Source organism: Cebus imitator, unplaced genomic scaffold, assembly GCF_001604975.1.
Source record: "Cebus imitator isolate Cc_AM_T3 unplaced genomic scaffold, Cebus_imitator-1.0 Scaffold112, whole genome shotgun sequence".
NCBI classification, from domain to species: Eukaryota; Metazoa; Chordata; class Mammalia; order Primates; family Cebidae; genus Cebus; species Cebus imitator.
In genome coordinates, this window is record NW_016107427.1 from 4,002,706 (window position 1) to 4,012,745 (window position 10,040).

General features: G+C 51.5%; 1 protein-coding gene across 9 annotated transcripts in view; it reads right to left on the reverse strand.

The window, feature by feature from the left end:
• SLC37A1 (solute carrier family 37 member 1) overlaps nucleotides 1–10,040 on the reverse strand; it is a 78,276-nt gene that overhangs the window by 38,371 nt on the left and 29,865 nt on the right. For all 9 annotated transcript variants that reach the window (XM_037742054.1, XM_017538589.2, XM_037742056.1 and 6 more), the window contains 3 exons: nucleotides 9,453–9,619; nucleotides 5,655–5,692; nucleotides 1,639–1,719 (listed from right to left, as the gene is read on the reverse strand). In XM_037742054.1, the coding sequence (XP_037597982.1) occupies nucleotides 1,639–1,719; nucleotides 5,655–5,692; nucleotides 9,453–9,619 (286 nt within the window). The remainder of the gene's footprint in view (nucleotides 1–1,638; nucleotides 1,720–5,654; nucleotides 5,693–9,452; nucleotides 9,620–10,040) is intronic.

Consider the following 10,040-nt stretch of genomic DNA (forward strand, 5'->3'; position numbering starts at 1 on the left):
AAAAAAAAAAAAAGAAAATGGTAATGTATTTCACATTCCCCTGCCTCTTGATATTTAGAATTCTCTTCCAGTGGGAAACAGAAATTTGGAAACCGGGTGGCAGACTGTACTGTGTGCAGCCCAGTGTGGGTGCTGGGCACCCAGTGTGTGGTCTCGGGGGCAGCCCAGCAGCCATGTCCCCCAGGAAGCCCGGCTCACGGCTAGGACTCCGGCATGGAGAGCGGGCGTCTGATGACGATATCCACAGGCAGCCGCAGTCAGGTGCTCTGGAGTGAAGATGACAGGCCCGAGTGCAAATGCCTCACATCCTCCCGATAAGAATTCATTCTCGGCACGTGGAAGCAAAGAATGGCGATTTGAGTTTGGGAATCAACTTTTCTCTCTTAAATTGTGCTGATCGTCCAGTTTAGGAAACCAAGTCAGTCATGCTTTACTGTGGCTAAACACTGGAATCTCCTGGGGGGCTTTGAGGAGTCCCAAAGGCCCCCAGCCCTGCTGAAGCAGTCTCTGGGGCAGCCCCAGGCGAGTTCCACTCATAGCAAGCTGAGGGCTACGGGACTTCACAGCCTGTTATGCAGCAAACAGGCTAAGCAGTGGGTGAGATGCAGCCAGCTGGAGGAATGTCATGTGGAAAGAGTCCGCTTAGCCAGGAGAGGCGTACCCTCTGACCCAGAGAGAAGTGGCTGCAGGTCCACACGGAAGACCACCTGGCCTCAGGTAGACCCAGATGCCCAAGAGCCACCCATGGCCCTTCCAGGATTTGTAAAGTGCTCCGTGGTCCACTTGCTGGGCTGGTTTTAAGCCACAGACACAGACCCTCTGCTCCTTACCTAAGCCCCAAGAAGCCTCCTAGACAGAGACAGAAGGCTGTTTTTGCTGAGAACAGGCCCTATGCTTACACCTGCTCATCTCAAACAGGGCTTGCAGCCACGGAGTCCCAGTCGTTTGCTCCTGGAGATGGGAAAGAAAGTGTGAGGCCAAGAAGCCGGTTTTCCAAAACTAACGGGGGGCCGCTGCTGCCTCCTCCTTACATAGCAAACAAGAAGACACTGTGGGGACATGACGCAAGGCTGGAGGCCAAGGGGCACGTCTGCCTCCAAATAAGCTATTTCCAGTCTGTGTCCTCAGAGTCCCATATGGGATCTGTGCAGCTCCCGTGTGTCTGGGGGATTCTGCGGCCAGGGTACTCCACTCATGGCTTACGTTTTCAAAAAGAAAAGGGCTCCCTCTACGAAAACACACCCCTCCGCAAAATACAGGCAGATGCACATGGGCAGGGGTGTAATAACGACCGCTCTATCTAAAAATGCTAAGCTCACCCGCTACCTGATGCTATCTGCAGCTACCCTTTAGGAAAGGCCATCCCAGAGACATTTGTGGACTCCTGCTTGGCGTGCACAGTGCATGGTGGAGTAGCACTCAACCTTCAAATACCCACTCCATGCTCATGCCGTGTTTGGTGGGCCCAGCCAGTCAGAAGTATCCTCAGAGACATCAATATAATGAGACCCAGTTTTTTAAAGATCTGGATGTTTGTGACACATGTCACATAGGCAGAGGAACAGAGAGCTGATGTGGCTCAAAGGACTTTTCCTGCAGTTCCGATGTTCTAGGAAGTGGAAGTTGTGCGCGACTTACCAGAGGCCTGTTCTTTTCGCTCTTCAAGATTTGCTTCTGGAGTCTCAGTCTGTTTGTCCCATTCTCATAGGCTTTCGAGTGCTGGGAGAAAAAAGCTTCATGAGAGCAATACTGACTCAACAGCTACAATTAAACCTTACTTATTGTAGCAAGTACACTTACTAACTTCCCCAAAAAGCTACCAAGAGAACATAAGACAACGGATTTAAACAGAATAATGGTTGAGCTCAACACTCCAGACTCCCATATAACAGAATGTGAAAATAAAATCCTCTCTTGAAGAAAGAGCTAAGACAGAGGTGTAACCAAATGTAAAAATACCCATTAAGGCGACTTAACTTTTCTTAATGGCTTTGAGACTGTTTCAGTGTTTCCCTTTACAGCGAGGGACACCGGCCCTCCCTCAGTCAGCTCATTGCTTCTCAAGAAGAAAAACCCCTCTCTGCGGGAGGAGTGTGGTTTGCTCATCAGCCCAGATGATCATGCAGCTTTTGCCCTTTATCCATTCATATGGTGTATTACATTAACATTACCTGTTAAGCCAACTGTGTATTCCTGGGATAAATCCCATTTGATCATGGCACATAATCCTTTTGTAGGTGGCTAAGTTCAGGTTGCTGGTATTGAGTTTTGCATCTACACTCATAAAAGATACTGGTGTACCGCTTTCCTAAGCTGTCTTCCTTTGTTATTACAATAATACCTCATAGAATGAATTAGGAAGTTTCCCCCCCACTTTTATTTTTTGGAAGAGTTTGTGAGTAATCAGTATTAACTCTTCTTTCAATGTTTGGCAGAATTTACCAGCCAAGCCATCTGGTCCTGGGCTTTTCTTTGAGTGAAATTTTTAGATTAACAATTCAATTTCTTTACTTGTTTTAGATTTATTCAGATTTCCTATCTGTCAAGTCAGTTTTGGTAGTTTCTGTCCTATGAATGTTTCCATTTATTCTAAGTTTTCTAATTTGTTGGCATATAGTTGTTCATAGTATGTCCTCGTAATCCATTTTATTTTGGTGAAGGTGGCAACGTCAAGACCAGGAAAGGCCAGATCTTTCCTGGTCTTGACTTTGGTGACTTCAGTCCCCCTTTATTCCTGGTCAGTCTAGGTGCAGGACTACCAATTCTGTTTATCTTTCCAAAGAAACAACTTTCGGTTTGATTTTCTCTACTATTTTTCTATTCTTTGCCATTGGTTTTTAAGTGTGATAATGGTATGTTATGTTTCATACAAAAGTTTCCTTATATTTTGGAAACAAACACTGAAGTAGTCAGAGACAAAATATTAAGATGATTGGTATTTGCTTGCAAAATACATCAGCAGGAGGTAGGAAGGGACAGTATCAGAAGGGGCACTGATAGACTGGCCAACTGTTGGAAAGTTGGGTGATGGGTACATCAGTGTTCATTATACTGTTATTTTTACCTTCTTATATGTTTAACGTCTCCATAACAAAAACTTTAAAATATTGGAAACAATTAGAACTTTATCCTAAAAATGACACTTCCACATGGGAACTTCCCAGAACAAGTCAGCACATCTGAAATATCTTATGAATGCATTTTGCTTTGCCCCACAGCTCGCATTTGTGATAAAGGGAAGAGACCACAAAAGGACAGCAGCTGATGGGACATTGGCCAAACTGCCCTCAGCTCCCTCGGGAAGGCCTGTGACAAAAGTTTCATCAGTGTCCTGTACAGAGCGGGTAACGTTCCCGCAGGAAAAAGAACTTCGGGGCTGTTTGCAGAAGCTGATGAAATATCCCCAGGTATCAGCCATCTTTCCCTCTACGACCAGCCAACGTGAAGAGAAAAGAGGATGAGAAGCTGTTTCTCTGGACCACCTGCCCCACGGCATGCTGGGGACACCTGGGTACCGAGGGATCTGTGATCCCTCGGTGAGGAGAATGAAACATGGACTTCAGCCTTGAACTCATGCACGCAGAAGCAGAAGACACGCTCTCATATTCCTAAAAGCTGTGCGGGAGGAAAACCCGCGCCTCCCCCAAACTCCCTGTGTGCCGACTTCCTACCCTCAGGTCTGGCCGCCCTTGGGGGGAAAGCTCTTCTTAGAGAGCAGAACACGTCCCAGGGCGGAAGGTGTGTGCCAAAGTTCTCCCCAGTCTCGAGCTGGGCAGTCCAGGCAGCTCTAAGCGACTTCACAGCACGACTCTACAAGCTTGGGAACTGAAATTTATGCTCGTGACAGGAAAATGGCTTTTTAAAACACTTAAAAATATCAGCTACAGTTTTACAAATATCATGTGGTATTTGACCTTCCTGAAGGCACTGGTTTCCAAACTTCATTTTGTTTCTTTGTTTTTGTCATCAAGTATCAGAACCCCTCTTTCTGATGAATCACACCCAGAAGCCCAATGTATTAACAGACAGAAAGAGGACTCTGGCTCCCTCTCATGCACGAGGCCAGGTGGCGCTCCGGGCGAGGGGTTTGCCCCCTTCTGTGAGTGACAAGAGGTCGACCAGATCCACCAGCAAGGATTTCACATGGGGTGACATGGAGCCACTGGGCTGTGTCATGCAAGGCTGATGTGCTGCGTTTCGAGACCGTGTCTGCAAGTGAGGTATGAAGAGGTTCTGGGGAGCAAAAGTGGACTGTTCTAGGAAGCTGCTGAGCAGTGGCTCAGAGGAGAGCTGACTGATGGTGGTGACAGCGTTTCCATTCCACATCCCCTCACAGAGCAGAACCAACAGAACCTGGCCAAGGACAGGGGGCAGGGCTGAAGGGGGTGGGTGTCGGGCTAGCTCCTGGGATCTGGCCTGTCCATAGGGTGGACAGCAGCTTCCTGACTGAAATGGGGATGCTGGGGGATTGGCGTGTTTAGGGGCAAAATCAGGAGATCTCCTCTGGTCGTGTTAAGTCTGAAGGATACCCAGATAGTGCTGTGGGAAAGTCGAGTGGCAGTGAGATCCAGGATTGCAGAGCTCAGGGGAGGGGTCACTCTGGGGACAGCATGGGGACTGGACATCAACCCACCTGGGGGCACTGAAAGGCCCAGTGCGCTCTCTCGCAGTGAGCGGGTGGACAAGGAGAGAGGAGGCTGAGGAGCAGCCTGGGGGCACTCCCACCTCTGGGGTCTGACACTCAGCACAGGTGTGACTAGCATGTTAGCCCAGGGAGGGGACCCTGTCCCAGAGGGAGGGAAGCATCAAGTCAGATGCAGTGACAGGTCCAGCAGGGTAAGGCCAGAGAGCTGACCGCCCCATGTGGCCAGGTGACATTGCTGGGACCTGGATGGGCTGTTCCTGTGGGTGGCAGAGGCCTGCAGAGAGGAGGGGAGTCCCGCCAGTGGAGGTGGGAAGGGCGGCGGCTGGGAGTAGGCATGGGGGCCAGAGGGACTTTCTCCCAAGACAGCGATCAATACTATACATGTGTGCCAGGAATGGTATTGGGGGTGGATGTGTCTGCAGGAGCCAAGCCCTGGGCCATGTGAGGGGAGGGGACCGGTGCCATGGGAGGGCTGGCCTCAGGCAGCTGGCAAAGTGGCCGATGTTGACTGTGGGCGGGCGGAGGTGGCTAGGGTAGTGCTCACTTACAGCAGCCAACGTGGTCAGCAATCCTGCCTGCAGGGCCTGTGCTGGGCAGGGGTACAGAAGAGAAGGAAGGGTGTGCTGGGCAGACCTCCTGGCCAGCTGAGATGTGCAGCCGCCAACTTAAGTGATGGCAGCCAGCTCCCATGTGGCACTGAGGCCCTGGGGCCACCGGGAGGCACCACTCCTGGGGAGGCCAGGCCGAGATCCAGCCTTTGGTTCCCCTAGCATGAAGTCCTTAATCTGGACAGCATCAAATCTCTTCTGGGTTTTGTTGATAAGGTTATCAGCAAAACCCAGAATAGGATATTATCTGTTCCTAGAACAGGCAGTTTTTTGAGGGTGGGACTTGTGTCCACACTGTGTTTCTGTTTGACACTGTACGGGCAGGAGCAGGCTGGGGAAGTGGTCAGATCACTTTGCGAAATGCACACTGTTCTAGAAGGGGACAAGGAAACGGTCCTTACCGTCACCAGGGTGGAGGAGCACCTGACGTCCTTCGGATCTGAAAGAGCAAACATGAGTCCAGGGCTGAGCACGTCCACCACCACGGCAATGCCACGTAAGCTACACCACCCCAGGGCAGGGCACACGGGAGCACCAGCGGTGAAACTGACCATATGCCAAATTGACAATAAGTGAGTGGATCTGAGCTGCTCTTGCCACTAAAAGTAAAGCCGGGCAGCTGTGAGTCGCGACGGCTATGCTAACTGGCTTCGCTCTGCTAGGGACCTTTTTACTGTCTGTATGTATCTGTAACACCATGTTGCATATCTTTAATACACGCAATAAAATTTATTTAATAAAACACAAAATGCCATTATACCTTTACTAAATTGGCATTCATTCCAGAAAAAAGCCATCGCCATAGCATGCCGGGTAAGGGCAAGGACACAGCGTGGCTGGCCCAGCAGTGACCCACACACATGCCCCTGCCTGTCCCCAGCCACCCTGCCTGGCGGCCAACATATGTGGAAGGGGTACGGCAGATCACTGCCAGCCAATGCCAACGTGGTGAACATGAACACTACTTTAAACACGGAAAATAGTTCCCAGTGTGGCCGATAACAACCAGCAGAACAGGCGGACGCTGTGCAGACAAGCCCGTGAGTCACATTCAGAGGACAGGCCCCAGAAGGAAAACAAAGCCAGGAAAAGCACATCAGGGGAGCAAGGCGGGAATAATGTCTGTACTGAAGTGTTTGTACATTTGTTGTTGTGAAATTCATTGGGAATAAAAATGAGTGGAGGTAAAACATCCATCTTGATACGGAAGAAACATCTTTATGCAAACGCAAGGAAGGGAGGAAACTTGCAAAGGGACAGAACCAGGAGTGAGGCTTCAGCTTGTCCTTTAAAGATGCCAGTGACCTGCCCCAAGCAACATGGGAACCCAGCGTCAGCCCCAGGCTTCGAGGTGCTATGGGAAACCAGCCTGGCTGCTTCTCCAGGATCTATTTCTGTAGCCCCCTCTGACTACCCAGAATCTTGGTCTTTTTATAACCCTGGATGAAACTGGTTATTGCTTTGCAATCCAAACTGAGCTACAGGGCTACAGGCTTCCCATGGCCGAGTCCATTCCTGCACGACCCAGGGTGACACCCTGGAGGGGCATGCAGCCACTGAACATGCTCCTGCTGGCCTGGAGGCCCCGCCTACGCCATAGGGCCAGGTGGGTCTGCACCGAGAGCTCTGAGGCTGGCTGTGGGGTGCACTGCCCTCCTCTCCTGGGCACAGCCCAAGGGCGAGGCCATTGACAAGGGACACATGGTCAGCATGCTGGGCAGTCCCAATGGTCCACCTGTGATGTGCAGTTGCCAGTTTAAAGGACATCAGCCATTTCATCCCCTCTGTATCCACTCAGTGATGCCCCCCCCAGAGGCAAGCAAGGGGATCCCCCTAATATGGCTCTTCCTGGACTTTTACCTTGTGGGACTTGAGCACACATGTCCCTTGGCTGGGACACATCTGAGAACAGCTTCACAAAGTAGACTCAGAGAGGCCTGAGAAGCGAGCAGCGGACACCCTGGCCTCTGGTCCCCACCCTGGGCAGGAGACAGAAGTGAAGGAGCAGCAGAGAAAGCCCCATCCCCTGTTGGTCACAGGAATGGTGCATCTGACGCCTTCAGCACCTGCCCAGGCAGTGATTTGGGACAAGGACAGGCAGAAACAAACCAAGGAGCACTCGATCTTTCCTCCCTATCTGCAAAGAGCTCCTGTTCTCAGACTCAGCGTCTAGCCATTGCTGTCGCAGCTGGGTCTCATCATTCAGATGCGGTGCAACTCCCAGGCACAAGGGGAGAGTGTTGGGCCGAGTCCCTGGGCAGGAGGCTCTGGGGGTTCTCTTCTGTTTGGCTACAGATGAAGCATGCAGTCCTCCTATAGGTGAGCCTGCCCGTGGCCAAGGAGGACCCAGGGACAGGGGACATCTAGATCATTGCTATCTGCCCAAATTGGATCAGGGAGGCTTATTCACAAGAGCCAAGCTCTCTCTGCTTACAGAGACAAGCATCCACACGGGGCCCTGAATGCCAGGACGTGGTGCTGAGGTCACCCACCGTGGCCAGTGAGCAAGCTCCTTCCCTTCCACATGTCCTCTTCTCTCCAGAGCCAAGCCCTTTTCCAGCTGAGGAAGAGAATAAAAGGCCCTGGGGACTCTACCCTCAGGCGGGAGACACCCAGGGACCCCTGCGTGCTAACAGAGAGGCACATTGTTCTCCTGGTGGCTGGTGTCTCAAATACCTGGAGAGCAGGGGCACGGAACTCCGGGTTCTAGGAACCAGAGTGGAGGAAAACAGGTGGTGGGAACGGCCTTTCCCAGAACTGCAGTGCCACACCAGCCAGAGCTGAAAGCCACCTGTTGGCCTACTGGTAAGGGAGCTAGAGCCCTGCCCGTCTGGCCAGGTCCCTGCTGGGGCTGTCCAGGGTGCTGCTGAAGGCAGAAGAGGGGAAATGGGAGGTGAGTGCAGCCTGGGACCCCCACTTTCTGCTTACACAGATGGGTGTGTTTGGGCATTCCTCATCTGAATGTTTATTTCCATTTTTACCAACACAGAAGAGTGGGCTGAGAGTCTCAGAACTCATAGGGAGGCTAGATGATGGCCATCTTCAAAATTAAAAAGTCAGCTTTTGCAAGACAGAAAAAGTGAGCAACTAAATGGAATATGCGTTGACTTCTGCACGCAGAGCTGAAGTGATAAGCAATGCCCAGTGCGGCTGGAGGGAGCTGGCTCTGAGTGTCCCTTACCTGGGAGGGAGCTGGAGAGAGCTCTCTGTTGCCTTGTGGTTTCATTGTGCTTTAAACTCGATCAAAGAACTAAGTGTTGAGTACAACTTATCAGAATGGGCTGTGGGATTCGAGTCCCTGCCGTGTGACTGCTGGGGCCACCTGAGCCTCCCTAACCTTGCTGTAACTGTCCTGAATCCTCTTAGCACCAGAGCCTGCGGAATCTACTTCAGAAACTAATTTCAAATTCAATTAAATCAAAAGTTTGCCATTGAATCTGAAATGGAATAAAGGATTTGATTTTCCAAGAGATACTTTTTTACCCAACTAAATCTTTTATTAATTTATTTATTTATGAAGTTTCGCTCTTGTTGCCCAGGCTGGAGTGCAGTTGTGTGATCTTGGCTCACTGCAACCTCTGCCTCCCAGGTTCAAGTGATTCTCCTGCCTCAGCCGCCTAAGTAGCTGGAATAACAGGCATGCGCCACCACATCTGGCTAATTTTTTATATTTTTAGTAGAGACAGCGTTTCTCCATGTTGGTCAGGCTGGTCTTGAACTCCCGACCTCAGGTGATTCACCCGCCTTGGCCTCCTAAAGTGCTGGGATTACAGGCGTGAACCACTGTACCCGGCCTAAGTCTTTTATAACATTGTCCAAGATATATCTTATCAGAAGGCAAATAGCTGACTTGGTACATTTCAGGTTGTGGTGGTGAGACGGGTGTGAGAAGAACAGCCCCGTGGGAAGATGTAAGATTCCCAGGCACAAACGCATCATGCTGGAGCAAGTGGGGGGGGAGGGGGATGGGAGGAGGGAATGTGGGCACAGGTCACTCCAGAAATCAGCGGAGAGTAGAAAATCCAGGAAGACCGGGAGAGAACCAGCTCCCGGGGAAGTCCGCATGCAAACAAGGAAGCCTCCCTGGCAAGAAGAGTATGGAGGAAGCCACGGGCAAACAGGGCACTAGGCCATGCCACTCTCACGCTCGCCCCCAAGGCCTCCCTCGGTGGGTGGTCTCCAAGGCCACGTGAACTTACGTTCAATGAGGAAGAGAAAGCACACTATCCCCATGGCTGCCACGATGGCCCCGGGCACGACGAAGGACAGCCCCCAACACGTAGACACCCAGTAGCCAGCGATCAATGAGCCCAAGATGTTGCCCACGGAGGTGTGGGAGTTCCAGACGCCCATGATCAAACCTCTCCTGCAACACAACAGAACGCGGGACAGAAGATGGGGTGAGAAGCTGAGATGAGACCCCCATGTCGGGCACAGTAGTGTCTGCCAAGGAGGGGGTCAGCGTAGATTCACAAGGACCACGGAGACACCGCCTTTGTGGGATGCAGGACTCGAGATGCCCCCAAGAGAGCTGGATGGATGTGTGTGCTCCCTGGCTGTGCCATCACACACGCCACTTCTCTAGAGAGCTGGATGGGTGTGTGTGCTCCCAGCTGTGCCATCACACGTGCTACTTCTCTAGAGAGCTGGATGGGTGTGTGTGCTCCCGGCTGTGCCATCACACGTGCCACCTCTCTAGAGAGCTGGATGGGTGTGTGTGCTCCCGGCTGTGCCATCACATGTGCCACCTCTCTAGAGAGCTGGATGGATGTGTGTGCTCCCGGCTG